At 39.1% G+C, this 15,730-nt stretch overlaps 2 protein-coding genes across 2 annotated transcripts; both read right to left on the minus strand.

The window, feature by feature from the left end:
• Positions 1-6,192: 6,192 nt before the first annotated feature.
• On the minus strand, positions 6,193-6,915 carry LOC115922482 (glycoprotein 3-alpha-L-fucosyltransferase A-like). The gene has a single exon (XM_030981405.1). It carries the CDS (start codon positions 6,913-6,915, stop codon positions 6,193-6,195), a length of 723 nt encoding a protein of 240 aa, XP_030837265.1.
• Positions 6,916-14,213: 7,298 nt separating this feature from the next.
• On the minus strand, positions 14,214-14,899 carry LOC115922868 (glycoprotein 3-alpha-L-fucosyltransferase A-like). Its single transcript, XM_030982621.1, has one exon. It carries the CDS (start codon positions 14,851-14,853, stop codon positions 14,338-14,340), a length of 516 nt encoding a protein of 171 aa, XP_030838481.1. The 5' UTR covers positions 14,854-14,899; the 3' UTR covers positions 14,214-14,337.
• Positions 14,900-15,730: the final 831 nt, after the last annotated feature.

Genomic DNA, 15,730 nt, shown 5'->3' on the forward strand with positions numbered 1-15,730 from the left:
TCTCTCGAAATTGCATTTTTTGTATCAATACAGTAACTGCCCTTTTTCCAGGTTGTGTTGGCATGACGAATTGAAATGAGGATTTATAAGGAACCGTTGATCAAGTATTTTTTTATTAATTACCAACTACACAACAGAGACAAAAGTATATAGTTGATGACCGTGATGACTTAATAGGTCCACTCAGTATGGACAAAAGCAACTCGGAAATTATACTTCCATGGTCACTTACGCTCCACAATAGCTGATTATTCATGGGGTACAAAACGAGTTAACTTATTGGACTTGCCTATTTTACCCGCCCCCCCCCCCAACTCCGGGTCGGAGGGACCGCATGCGTGTTCCCAAAATGTCAGGTAAAGGGGTACTGTTCACGCACCAAAGTCCGGCTCGTAGTACACAAAAATCCGGCCCGTATTGACTTTACACACCGTACTTAGGGGGTGTTTTCAAAAGGAGGGAACATGCATACGCATACCCTAAATAATACTGAGTGATGGGGGGGGGGGGACGGGCAATTTTATTGCTTAATTCGTAAATATAAATTATCTGCACATATTAATACAATCGCAGCTATTTTTGTATAAATCAACTCAAGGACAATTTCAATACTGAAATGACAAATATCAGTGATAAATCTGTTGATAACCAATCAGAAGCAAGGATTTCACTAGCTTATAACAACAACTGTCATTTGTCACTGATGACAAGTTTTGTAAAACACCCCCCCCCCAGGTGTACAACATAATCATATATTCACCAGCTAAATTACAACAAAAAGAAGATAGATACTTGATCTCAGTCGGTAGTCTTATCCACTATACCATTATGACAACACCTCTACTTTAATCATTTAATTTCGGAGACCATAAACCATTATGAATTGGATAAAGCCTTTAGTAAAGAAAATTCAAAGTAAATAATATGACATCAAAAGTTGTTGATATAACCATACATCAGTCTTATTTCCACATCGTTATCATCATCATCGTCATCATCATCATCATCATCAACATCATCATCGTTACCCTATTATGTTACACATGCCTTCAATAGTAATTTTATTTGTCCATTTTGCTTAATAAATTTGTTCATCTATTTCATAAGATTTGTTTTAGGCTGTCACATTTTCAAGCAATTTGCATACAATAGTAGTTTTTCCACAAATTAGTCTTTATAAAGTTTGATGAAATCAGATAATTTGACATTCTATCTTTCCCTTTTCTATACTAATTGTGACGTACATTTGCTTATTTTTATGACTCATTGTTTGTTTGTTTGTTTGTTTGCTTTTATTTCTGCGTTCAAAATAATACAATACATAATATAAAATGTGTTTACAAAGATAATAAACAAAACAATTCATAAGATAAACAATATAGTCATGATACATAATGAATACAAAATAAGGAAGTGAGCTTAAACTTTTTTTTATAGATATATATCCATATATACGCACATATACATACATATACATATATATATATATATATATATATATATATATATATATATATATATATATATACATATTGTCAGAAAGTACTTTTTATATTTTTACGTTAACTTTGTTATGCTACTATAAATTGTATATATATATATATATATATATATATGTATGGAATGCTGAAGAAAATAAATCAAAATAAAATCAAATACTGAGCGATAATCTGGGGCAGAGGTAGCATTGCTCACTAGAAAATTACAAAACGTTATATACCAGTGATCTATGTGATTCTATTACCTGTGAGACTATACATTTTTTTACCTCTTTTCATATACACCTGTATCTGAATTTCATGTAAGCGTTATGGTGCTTATTATATATAATTGGCACTCCTAAGTATTCTTTATTGTTATTATCACCTCGTGGATTATTTGAAGCAGAATTGAATAAATGACATCAATTAACCTAATTAACGCAATTAAAAAATTTCCCTTGAAATATTCAATAGAAAATAATTCCCGAGCAGTTTCGGTAAACAATTAATCGAACTGATAATTGCAGGGTTACTTCTTGCCCTTCATAATATTGTGAATGGTCATTGTCTTTTAGAAACTGGAAACGAAAGTTAAAACAAAAGTTTGAACTTGAATGATTTCTGTAAATAATAATGGCACGCTTTATGCGACTCTGTATTAAAATAGATAATTTAGAAAAACTAAATTACAAGCTGTGCTTTCCAAGGTTTCCTCCGCAATATGTACAGCAAGCAAGTATCTGCTTAGTCTCAATGTTATCATGGACCTGATGTTATACTTTAACTGCATTGTTTGTTTGTTTTATTTATTCACCATGTAAAATAGCTGTTTACAGATAATAAAATACAGTGGGTTACATTGAGATATAGTACATAGTAGGAACAATGCATAAACAACAAATGTTTGAAGCGCAACGTCCCTAAAATAAAATAGTTGATCCTTGTTCGGTAATTAGAACATAGCTTAAAAATAAGACATTCTTCGTTGCAAAATAAAACAAAATACAAAAAACATGCCCCTTAACGTATTTGAATAACAAGCAAAAACAAGGAAATGCACAATGCCTCTTCTTGACATTAACTAGCACTATACACAATGTACCTCAAAAGTTAACGAGCATATTTTGAGAGAAATAATTCCTTCATTTTCTTTTTAAAAAACAAAAGGTTGTTACAAACTCGTATTTCAGGTGACAAACGTACCATATTAGGCCTATGTATATTTCATCGTTTGTTAGTATTTTAATTGGAATTTTAAAATTGTATTTGCTGTTATTGCGGAAATAAATGATATAAAAAATGAAAATAAATGAATTGATACAATGTCATCAGCAGTGGGGTTTCAAGAGACTTCAATGAAGAGATTGAAATAGCAAAAGCAACGAAAATTACTTCTTCCCCAAATTTTGAACCCTATGAAAACGTTTCATATTGATTATAAGGCGCGCGAAGTTATGAGATCTTGAAGCAAAATATTTAAACGCGAATCTTTTTCTTCTCATTTCAAACTCTCAAAAAAGTCTTTAACACTGTGTATTAGGGGCGCATAAATAATAAAGGTACTTTATTTGGTCTCTTCTTATCTCTTTGACATTTTGTTAATGTATCCTCCAAGCCCCGTCCTTGGCATGTGCCCATACCACCCCCCCCCCCCCTTCGCCATCAGGAAAGATTACATCTATCCATGATCCATCTATATGTATGCACAAGTTGATTTGAATACCCTGTATATTAAAAAACTACCGTCGAGGGCGCAAAACTGCATAATTTACAGGGTTTTGCAACTAAAAGCTTGCTTAGAATTCAAAAGATCTTTTCAGCAATCAGAAACGAATGGATACAAAGTGATTTTATGGAAGTGGACATTGAAAATTTTGAAATAGAATTGATGATATATGGACGTTTACAGAAACTATGTGATATAAAATCTAGGCGGTTATATGATTACTTCATTGAAGACCTTCAAAAAGAGTATACATTACATGTTACAGATGGCAACTGTCAATTTGATCTTGGAATGACGGAGTTGAAATAAACATTCACAAGGATGAAAGGTGCAATGCTTTGTAATATACATAGAGAGTTTCAATACAAACAATTACAAGGGGCTGTATATACGAAAAGAGAGCTCTTTAAATTTGGTTTTGAGTCAGACCATTTTTGTTCCTTTTGTGGACTAGAAGTAGAGACATACCAACATTTATTTTTAGATTGTCTTAAAGTTAAAAGATTATGGCAGGAGGTAATTCAAAAGTTACATTTAATCGAAATTGACATTGATGATTGGAAACCCATATTTATGGGAATATCCGGAAATACTACTAGAATATTTGTAATAAATTGTATCATATTTTTAGTAAAGTATATCATTTTTATTTCTAGAAAAGAAGAAACTTTGCCATCTGTACAGAAAACAGTACATAATGCTTAAAAATTACAGAGACGAGGAATACAAAATAGCCTTCAAAAAGGGGAAACTGGGGATGCACTTACAGAAATGGGAACAAATCGATGCATTTTTTACCTTAATGGACGTGGGTATTATGTGGGTATTATTATTATTAGTAGTATTATTAATTCTCTCTCGTGTACAGGTGGACAAACCGGAACAGGTTGCATGCAGCGTGTGTGTCGGCGTGAAAGGTGTGTGAGATGGGTGGGCTGGGGGGGGGGGGGGGGTGAAGAGTCTGTGTGATGTGAGTTGAGGGAACAGGTTGCATGCAGTGTGTGTTTGTGTTTGTATGGTTGTTTATGTGTGTGAAAGGGGGTGTGGTGTGGGTGGGCTAGAGGGGGGGGGGGGTGTGAGAGTGTTGTGATAGGATGGTAATATGTAACTTTAAACCTTCCTCTACTGTTATTTTGATTATACACTGATACATGCAAGACTTTTTTTTTTCTTCCTTTTTTTCCCCTTTATGTTCATTGATTAATGTAACTTATGATATGTCTTGTATCAAAGAACTTGTTTTATATTGCTTATCTTGATAATTTCTTGTTATGTGAATTTCTTGCTATGTGAAATTATGAGGAAGGAAATAAAATATCATTTAAAACAAAAAATCTACACTTTAAACCTTCCTCTACGGTTATTTTGATTATACACTGTTACATGCAAGAATTTTTTCCCCCCTTTTTTTTTCTATGTTTATTGATTGATGTAACTCATGAAATGTCTTGTATCAAAGATCTTGTTTTATATTGCTTAATTTTGATAATTTCTTGTTATGTGAAATTATGAGGAAGGAAATAAAATATCATTTAAAAAAAAGAAAAAAATTATTGTTTTAAAGTTGGAGCTTAATTGAACACATGCTGCATTCATTTAACTAAATTATTCGCATTATTTACCTTAAAAAAATATGAACAGATAATCTCCCCATTTGTTTTGATAAACAGTAAGTGTTTGCCTTTCAAAAATGAAGCGCATCTTCATTCTCTTCCAGAAGCTGATGGAAACGAAGGTTAAAAAAATAAAATAATAATAATAATAATAATTGAGATTTGAATGAATTTAGTAGAAAATAGTGGTAGTTATTCTTTATGACCGTGATGTATTAATTCATATCAGTGACATTTCAAGACATAGTAATCAGCATTAAACATTGTGCAAGTAAATTTTCCCGCTATGTATGGTGAACGACCGTCGAGGGCGCATACTGTACCTTATTTGGAGGGCCGTGATTGGTTTAAAGTTCTTGGAGCATGCAGAGGCGTCGTGAGACCATTCTGAAGGAGGGGGGGGGGGGGGGGGGGGGGGGGGGGGGGGGGGGGGGGGGGGGGGGGGGGGGGGGGGGGGAGAAATTTTGTTCAACTCATCAGATTTTGTTTGTTCATCTTTTTACTTGAATATGAAAGAATGAATGATGGTGGTTATTTTATCTGACTGCTAAGAAAGCATAATTGCTTGTAAGTAAGCAACCAGACGGCCGACGGATTTAGTCCTCTCCGAGAGACCTGGTAATAAGGATTAATGAGTTACCAAAGGGCACCAGCGCATCGATTTGGTTTCGAACCCGGGTGACCGGATTACGAGACCACTGCTCTACCGACTGAGCGATCGCGCCTCCTCGTTTATTGTTTGTTTCAAAAAGGTTCCCATAAAACTCAAAGACCAAACAAGTTTTAAAATAGACATCAATAATATTTCAGTGATTTGAAGAATTGTTTTATTATTTCCATGGTTGCCCGTTTCTTTAACGTAGCCTTCTGTTTAAGTCCTGGGGGGTGTTTCACAAAGATCCTAAGTTGAACTTATCTCTAAGTTGGACTTAAAAATTATGGAAAGCCGTTAGCATCTTTGAAAATTTTTGTAAAAGTTTTTTTAAGAGGCATAAAATGTTGATTCAAATCATTCATAATTTTCTGTTATCAAGGAGAATTCATGTTCTTGATGTGGAATTTATAAAAAGTCTAAAATACTTGAATTTTCGCTTTTAACATATTTTATTTTAAGGCTACAAATGGCTCTCCATAATATTTAAGTCCAACTTAGAGATAAGTTCAACTTAGGATCTTTGTGAAACACCTCCCAGGTGCAATTCATACGGCGAATTCCTAGAACAATGATATCAGTCTTCTCCTCCCTCACCTAAACCTATTCTCTATCCTTGTGATTAATAATCTTCATCCCGACATTTTGAATCTCGTTCTATAAGGAAACATTACTGTCCTCATTTGTGTCATTTAAAATCGCGCTCAGTTTCAGGTTTGTTCATTTCAATTTGATTGGCCACTTCACGCCCTTCTTGCACGAGTTCGTCCACCACTCATTCCAATCCGGGAACTTTGGTTTGTGGTATGTCCCTTCCCTCATGGCTTTCTCATCGCTCAGGAGCCTCGACACGATGTTCTCACACACTTGCTCGGGCTCCAGGAGATACTCTTCGGTGGTGAGCTGCACCCAGCCGAACTTCTTCCACTCGAAGTACGTGTTGTACAGACCCTCGTCCTTGCTGAGTTTCCGCAAGTACAGGGCTAGTTCCATGATGGAATCGAAGTCCTCGACGTGTATGAACGAATCGGGCGGTAGAACGCGTTTGTAGTCCTCCTTCGAAGCCCCATAGACGACGGGCACGAGGTTGTTGAGAAGAGCATTCCGCCAGAGCTCCTCAGAGATGTAATCGCGACAGGGGCTGTTCTCTAGGGCTAAGTAGAACTTGTGCTTGCGGATACTCCGGTTGCATCGTTCGTCCATCGGACAATCTTTTGTGCCGGATTTCCTGTACATGCTCACCGGAACGTACCTGGACAGCGCATCCACGAATCCTTTACGGTCCCATGAGACAGTACCGTTGCAGTTGGAGGAAACCCAGGCGACAGGCCTGGTCTTGTGCGACGCCCAGTTTCTCCTCTTCGTGAACTTCATCTCGGGGTGATCCGTGTTGAAGCGGCCGTAAGATCCGTAAAGATGAGATTCCCTAAACCGATACGACATGATGTAATCGTAGCTGTTGTTGTAGAACTCTCCTTCTGCGGTATGACGTGCTTGTCTGTGTTGATAGGGTTCTCTTGGGTGTAAAATATCCACTTTTGACCCCGCGGTTTATGGCGATGCAGCTCCGCCCAGTCCAACTTCGTCCGATGAAACAAAACCACGGCGTCGCTGCTCTTCAGGGTCTCGAACTCATTGTCGACCACGAGACGAACTCCGCACGGAAGTCCCGCACATGAAAAATCGCCAACACGGCGAGAAAAGCTTCGACCCTCGTCAGCCCATAGATGGACTTGTCTATAACAAGGCCCAGTCTTAAATGGAGCGGTGTTGTTTGCTTCGAGCAAGCTAGGGTAGACAATATCCTTCACTAATATTGCCTCCTTCTCTCGGTTTCCATTCTGTAGGCCCGAATCACGGTTGGGGCTCCAATGTGCTTTATATAACTTAGGTGAGACGACGTTCCTTGATTGGAACTTCAAGAGTGTCTCCGTATTCGGGAAATGGAGTTTGCTGACATCGATATCGAGATCCAGCGTCTTCCACTTCGAATGCTTATGTGATTTATGATGCTTGGAAGAACTGTGATGTCTTTTGTGTTTGATGTGGTTGGATCCACGTGACATGACTGCTTTAGGCTGTTTGGTATCATGACCTTGTAAATCACCTGACTTTGCGTCACCTGACTTCAACTCATCACCTGACCGTCTGTCGTTGACCGGGCGCTGCAGGTTCGGAGATGGAAGCTCGGCGACGCCACCTTTCCGCGAGGCTTGCGCGAGGATGTTCATTTCGATGACGTCAGTTTGGAGGAACGATGACGTAATAAAGATCTCTTGGAACTGGAACCGGAGCATGCTGGTCGTCACACAACAGACCAGAAAGACAAAAGGGGCGTATGTGGAACGACTACCGTCAAGCGACCGTCGGCCACTCACCCCAAGGGTCCGCAGTACTGAAACCATTTTCTGTAACGAATTATACAAATGTTAGGCATAAGACATCAACATAATCAAAGCAGTCATGGGGAAACGGATGCAATTAGGCGTCTTCAAACAAGCGTGTGCTTTCCAAGACCATCGCCTCACCGCCATGGTATTATCTGAAAAAGGAAACCTTCTTTTAAAATGAAATGAAATTAAATGAAAAAAAATGAACATGTTATGCAATTCTAGGACGACTATTGGACTTTCGGTCCAGACAACACCCCTCGGACAGCTACCACTAGGACAACGTTACCCTTAGAACAATTTCCCCTGTGACAACAGGGATAGTAATACTACAATTGCCTAATTGAGAGGTATATAGACTTGATATAGGGGTGGTTGCCCAGTGACCGCTGTTCGATCGGCATACATAGCAGGACATACAGGGGTGCAAGATTGTACCTGATACTGTGTTTTTTCTAACATTTACGAGCCTCTAAAGTTTCCTAGGGAATCTTAGAAGTATTACGATACATGATTATCCTTCATACAGAGTTGGTACCCTTCTGGCTCAAACAGACGTCTAAATGTTGGTAAAAGTTGAAGGGATTGAAAAGTATATTTCCCCTTTCTGTTAGGCCACTCGCAAGAGGGCGAATCGCAACCCCTATAGTTACATTAGGAAGGCCTGCATAATTTTGTAACATTCCACAATATTCAGTTTAATTTTTAATATTACACTTTAAAAATATAAATGCATCCGTCACCGATAAATTATTTTGCGAAATATCAGCGGCATTTCTGGCTAGTCATTTTTGGTTTCTTGTGAAGTGTATTGGATTTGACGCTTAGGTATTAATCTGCAAGGATTAAGAGTCGAGAACGGTACAACGAATCGTCTTCTTTCTGTAATAATTTAATGATACGTCAAAGCTTCCGCGCTTCGCGCGAGAGGGGGGGGGGGGGGGGGAGGTGAATTCAGACAAGGATTAAGAGTCGAGAATGGTACGACGAATTTGACTTCTTTCTATAATAATTTAAAGACACGTCAAAGCTTCCGCGCTTTGGGCGGGAGGGGGAAATTTGATTCAGACAAGGATTAAGAGTCGAGATAATAATAATAATTAAATGTAAAATGAAAGCTTCCGCGCTTCGCGGAGGAGGGGGGGGGGGGGGCTTAATTAAGTTCAGACAAGTATTACGAGTCGAGAACGGTATAACGAATCGTCTTCTTTCTCAAATAATTTAATGCAAAATGAAAGCTACCGCGAATCGCGGGGGGGGGGGGGGACTTTAAGTTGTTCAGGCAAGGATAAAGAGTCGAGAACGGTACAGCAAATCATCATGTTTCTCTAATAATTTAATGAAACGTCAAAGCGGGTTGTTGTACCGTTCTCAAAATTGAATTCAGACAAGGATTAAGAGTCGAGAACTGTATAAACCGATCGGCTTCTTTCTCTAATAATATAAATGTAAAAATGAAAGCTTCCGCGCTTCGCGGGGTGGGGGGGGGGGCTTAATTAAGTTCAGACAAGAATTAAGTTCAGACAAGGATTAAGAGTCGAAACGGTATAACGAATCGTCTTCTTTCGCAAATAATTTTATGAAACGTCAAAGCTTCCGCGCCTTGCGGAAGTCGGGTTGTTGTACCGTTCTCAAAATTGAATTTAGACAAGGATTAAGAGTCGAGAACGGTACAACGAATCGTCTTCTTTTTCTAATAATCTAATGAAACGTCAAAAGCTTCCGCGCTTTTGCGCGGGAGGGGGAACCCCCCCCCCCCCCCCCCCCTCTTTGCACCCACACCTAGGGAGCGCGCTTTGCGCGCTCTCTGCAAGTTATTGTCAGTGTCTGTCAGAGGAGTATCAGCTAGAAAACCCACAATCTTTAGATTTGAAAAGAGTTGCGATTGATCCGAATCAATCGTAAGTCTCCAAAACAATCGCGATTTCAAAAGTGATATTGATTCCATTTTATAAAAAGATGATATCAATCTCAGACTTCAGGAGTTGCGATAGAAACTTGATAATATGGGACCCAGGTATACCAAAATACAAGATTTGTGGGATAGAATAGCCTGGAGTTACTCGATTAATTTTTTTTTCCCCGTTTGACTTTACCATTCCGTTTCATTAGCATATACACAGTATACATAACATGAATTAGGAGATATGAATAAAGATATTCATAATACATTTATTTATTATAGTTTATTTAAGTAGGGTTGCCTCTTCAGTAAACAAACTGCTTTCACCAAGGGCTCTACACAATAAAAATAACGTTTATAAAATATCTACAGAATTAATAAGTACAAATTGAACACATATTAATATATAACATAAGAATCAAAGGATTTGAAAACAAAGATAAATAACGCAAGAAGAAAGATTACGAATACAATATTATAATGTGTAACTAATCTTAAACATAATTTTATGGTATGATCAAAACATCCAATTGATAAATATTATTAATGTAATGTTCATAAAGCTAAACGTAAAATGCAAATACTTACCCTTTTCGAAGGCCGGAAATATTCCATCAAACGCTGTTCCTGCGCGACACAAAATTAAGAAACTAAAGGCTTTGCAAAGATGTTTCCAGCTTATATTATGGATAAATAATATTTTGTTGGACAGCGCGTTACACAATAACCCGAAAAGGCCTTGTGGTGCGACGATTTTGGGCGGGAGTCAAGATGTAAGTCTAAAGGTAAAACAAATCTGTACCTGTTCTTCTATTGTTTGTCGGGCAGAAATGTCAATTATGATTTGAACGAGTCGTAAGGAGTCGTGGAGAATTCTTGGCGCGTTTTACAATTTTTGTCTAGATAACCTGTCCTTTTGAATCAATAATGAAAAATGATTGCTGCTGTTTGCTAATTTCAAATCGCTCCCCTTTCTAGCCATTGTCTCCTGTCTTTCTGCCAATCTGACTGTAGTAGGTCCTGGTCTTTACTCCCCTCTTTCCCACCCCTCTCGCTCTTTCTCTCTCTCTCTCTCCTCTCTCTCTCTCTCTCTCTCTTTCAATCTCTTTCACCCTTCCCGGCCATAATTATTTCACCCTTCCCCTCTCACACTCACTTTCACAAACCCACGCAGAATGCACGTTAATTTTTTTCTTATTTTCGCTCTCTCGTTTTTTCTATCTCTTTCTCTCTGTCACCTTTTCCGAACTTTAGCCTCTCCCCCCTCCCCTTCCCGTTCTTTCGCACACTTTCTGCGTCACTTCTCATTTTCTCCCCCCCCCCCCTCTCTCTCTTCTCTCTCTCTCTCTCTCCATGTTTTACTTGCACATGTAACTATATTCTTTTAATTTTTTTACAAGTTGTTTGTAACGAAGTTTTTATTCTCAGTATTTGTTATATTAAAACAATTAAAAAAATAAAAACAAACACCGCATAGTCACTTTTGTCTAGTTGGTTGACCTGCTGTTAATTTGGGCAGTTTTCCATATTTTTACGAAATCTACTGAAATGAACAAAAAAAGAAGTAAATAAGAGATGTCAAATCATGCTGTACACGATATGTATGCCTCCGTTTCCCATAACTTTCCCACGTGCCATTTAATTTTCAAGGTAGACAATGCAATCCCCCCCCCCCCCCTTGCTTTTTTTAATTTGTATGTAAATATATTATACAGTCAAACGTGTCTACATCGACCGCCCAAGGGACACACAAAAAATGTGCTTGTTGTAGACATGTTTATTTAGTACATGTTTCAATGAGAAACCATTTTCAAGGGAAACAAAATGTGCTTGTTGTAGACAGGAGGTCTTGGTAGACAGGTGGTCACTAAAGCAGGTTTGACTGTGAGTCCTTCAAGATAAAGCTGAGTGCTATAAACACCTATTACACCTTGAAAGAAAGTGTCTAGAGGCAGTTGAAGAAGTTGAATATGCCACAAAAGAATAGGTAAAGTATGTGATGTTGTGGAATAAAAAATGGGTGTATTGCCGTTTGGTCTATACCACCAGTTTGTCTACTGCCCAATTAGTCTATTCCCATAATACACCCAGCCATTCTACCATCCACATGTAGTTAATAATCAATTGATGATTATTATTATGAGTATTAGACCATAAAGATATTAGACAAAATGGGCATGAAGACAAACTGGGAAATAGAACGAGTGGAAATTAGACTAAATAGAATCTTCATGTATATAATCTGTTTTTAATTGGTTTTCGGACAAAATTTTGAAGAAACGCGGTGGAGACGACTAGACATATTGGTAGACGTCGGAGGGCCTAGGCTCAGCATTAGGCTGAGTTGAGAAGCTTGTCACAACGTACCGTGTCCGAGCTGGTCCTTGGGCGTCCTATATAGCCAATAAGCCTTTTGCTCGCAAGCCACTGAATTCTTCAACATTAAACAAAAGTTTAGCTTTTAAAAATCCAATTTATCCAAATCTATATATCAAAAAAAGGAAATCTAATTTTAAAGGAATAAAAATCCTAAGAGAAGAGGCGTAAATATTCACTTCTGAATGACAAACGCCTATAAACTAAAACAACAACAACAACAACAAAATGGGAAGTAAATTAACTTATTGGAGATTAGACCGAAAATGGAAATGGACCACAAAATGGCTTCATCGGGCAGGTAGTATAACATGCGAATGGGTAAATTAACTATGACGCATTGAGGGAAGAGGCACTTTACATGTAAAATAGGGACACGCATTGTTTTTGTTATGCAGAACATAGTATTTCTTTGATTAACTTGTTGAATGAAACTCTTAAAACAAAATGAAATGTGCGTTCTGGCAATTGGAGTACAACGACTATAATAGCAGGTGAATGAAACGCTTCAACACCGCAAAACACCTGGGAAGGATCCCGGGGAAGGAAGCATCCATAACTCATTAAGCAAAATGACGGTACGTAAGTTAAACTTGGAACGGTTGGAAAATGCATATTTCCACCCTGCCACTTCAATGGTACAATCCAGTAAATCAAAACAGAAAAAAGTCTCTTATTTCAAAATAACTCATTAAATAAAACCCAAAACTTCATTAGTATCAGAAAAAATAATGTTGTATTTTATTAATAATTACACATTGTGAAAGTGTAGCATTTTACGATACAAGACGCCGATTTAGCGATGATGACGTCATTAGAAACTATTTATTTACGCTAATTGCATCCGGGACTTTAGACGCTGAAGATTATTAGTCTGTTTCCTGTATTCCCGGTCCGACAAAAATATACAACCAATCAAAACAAGTTTAATACCAGTAAAAAGCTAACGATTAGTATATTCATTAGCCGCTCACCCAAAACTGTTTGACGACAATTAAGACCGAGTGAGAGCTTCCGAGAGCAGCCGAAGTGTGATTGAAACTAGCTATGTTGCTCTTCTCCAATGCAAACAGAGACGACATTGTGCTGGATTTGTTTGTTTTTTCCGACAAAAGTACAGATTAATTTTTATATCTGTTTTGGGCCCCCATTGTGGATCCGCGCCCGGTGGCGTTATTTTTTCTGCGGCACAGATTGGGGTTAGGTGTGTGTTGAGCCTATGGGAAAGTTTAGGGTAAGGGTTAGGGTTAGGGTTAGGGTTAGGGTTAAATCAAGACCTCTTTTAAAAAAAAAACCCCAATCTGTGCCGCAGAAAAAAAAATAACTCCGCCCGGTGACATATCAAGACGGAGTACATCTACATTAAACAAATGTGCAGGTAAATTTTCCCGCTATGGTGAACAACCGTCGAGGGCGCAAAACTGTACCTAATTTAGAGGGCCGTGATTGGTTGAAAGTTCTTAGCGCATGCAGAGGCGTCGTGAGACCATTCTGAAGAAGGGGGCGGGGTCGAATCCTATATGGAGATATACCCAAACGTTTTCCAACAAGCCCTGGCCCCCTCCCCCAAAAGAAAAGTCCTTAGATTTTCAGATTTCATTCAACTCATTAGAATTTGTTTGTTCAGCATTCTGTTTTGTTTTTTATTGTTCGTGTTATAAAGGTTCCAAAAAGATTTTAAAAAACAACCAAGTTTTTTTTAAAAAGGCATCAATAATATTTCAGTGATTTAGCGATTGAAGGATTGTTTAAGTGTTTTCACCCTTGCTCTGTTTCTTTCACGTAGCCTTCTATTCATAATATTATCCAGGTGCAATTCATACGTCGAATTTCTAAAACAATGATTAGTTTATCCTCTCTCACCTATCCCTAAGAGCCACTCCCGCCACCCATCCTCTCCAAGAGCTATAGTTCTCATTAGAACTATAAGCTTAGAAAGATAATCAACAGTCTTTTTCAAGACTACACCAACAGTCCTTTTCAGGACTACAAACCCTCAAGAAAGATTAACGAGAGTCCTTTTCGGGACTCCTCAATCCTCCTCTCTCTCACAATCATGGTGCACCCGCAAGCCTACTGTATATCCCTATTATCTAGCCTTGCCATTTATTCTTCATCTCCACATTTTGAATCTCCTTTCATAAAGAAACTTTCCTCTTTCTTTTCATTTAAAATCGCGCTCAGTTTCAGGTCTATTCATTTTAATTTGATTGGCCACTTCACGTTCTTCTTGCACGAGTTCGTCCACCACTCATTCCAATCCGGGAACTTTGGTTTGTGGTATGTCCCTTCCCTCATGGCTTTCTCATCACTCAGGAGCCTCGACACGATGTTCTCACACACTTGCTCGGGCTCCAGGAGATACTCTTCGATGGTGAGCTGCACCCAGCCGAACTTCTTCCACTCGAAGTACGTGTTGTACAGACCCTCGTCCTTGCTGAGTTTCCGCAAGTACAGGGCTAGTTCCTTGATTGAATCGAAGTCCTCGACGTGTATGAACGAATCGGGCGGTAGAACGCGTTCGTAGTCCTCCTTCGAAGCCCCGTAGACGACGGGCACGAGGTTGTTGAGAAGAGCATTCCGCCAGAGCTTCTCAGATATGTAATCCCGACAGGGGCTGTTCTCTAGGGCTAAGTAGAACTTGTGCTTGCGGATACTCCGGTTGCATCTTTCGTCCCTCGGACAATCCTTTGTGCCGCATTTCCCGTACATGCTCACCGGAACGTACCTGGACAGCGCATTTACGAACCCTTTACGGTCCCATGAGACAATGTTGCAGTTGGAGGCAACCCAGGCGACAGCCTGGTCTTGTGCGACGCCCAGTTTCTCATCTCCGTGAACTTCATCTCGGGGTGATCCGTGTTGTAGCGGCCGTAAGATCCGTAAAGATGAGATTCCCTAAACCGATACGACATGATGTAATCGTAGCTGTTGTTGTAGAACTCCTTCTGCGGTATGACGTGCTTGTCTGTGTTGATAGGGTTCTCTTGGGTGTAAAATATCCACTTTTGTCCCCGCGGTTTATGGCGATGCAGCTCCGCCCAGTCCAACTTCGTCCGATGAAACAAAACCACGGCGTCGCTGCTCTTCAGGGTCTCGAACTCATTGTCGACCACGAGACGAACTCCGCACGGTAGTCCCGGACATGGAAAATCGCCAACACGGCGAGAAAAGCTTCGACCCTCGTCAGCCCATAGATGGACTTGTCTATAACAAGGCCAGCCTTGAATGGAGCAGTGTTGTTTGCTTCGAGCAAGCTAGGGTAGACAATATCCTTCACAAATATTGCCTCCTTCTCTCGGTTTCCATTCTGTAGGCCCGAATCACGGTTGGGGCTCCAATGTGATTTATATAACTTAGGCGAGACGACGTTCCTCGATTGGAACTTCAAAAGCGTCTCCGTGTTGGGGAAATGGAGTTTGCTGACATCGATATCGAGATCCAGCTCCTTCCTCTTCGAATGCTTATGTGATTTATGATGCTTGGAAGAACTGTGATGTCTTTTGTGTTTTACGTGGTTGGATCCACCATGTTGGATAGGCGGTGCGTGAAGTGATATGACTGCTTCAGGCTGGTTGGGATCATGACT

The sequence above is a fragment of the Strongylocentrotus purpuratus genome, unplaced genomic scaffold (assembly GCF_000002235.5).
Source record: "Strongylocentrotus purpuratus isolate Spur 01 unplaced genomic scaffold, Spur_5.0 spur5_scaffold_12, whole genome shotgun sequence".
Classification (NCBI taxonomy): domain Eukaryota; kingdom Metazoa; phylum Echinodermata; class Echinoidea; order Camarodonta; family Strongylocentrotidae; genus Strongylocentrotus; species Strongylocentrotus purpuratus.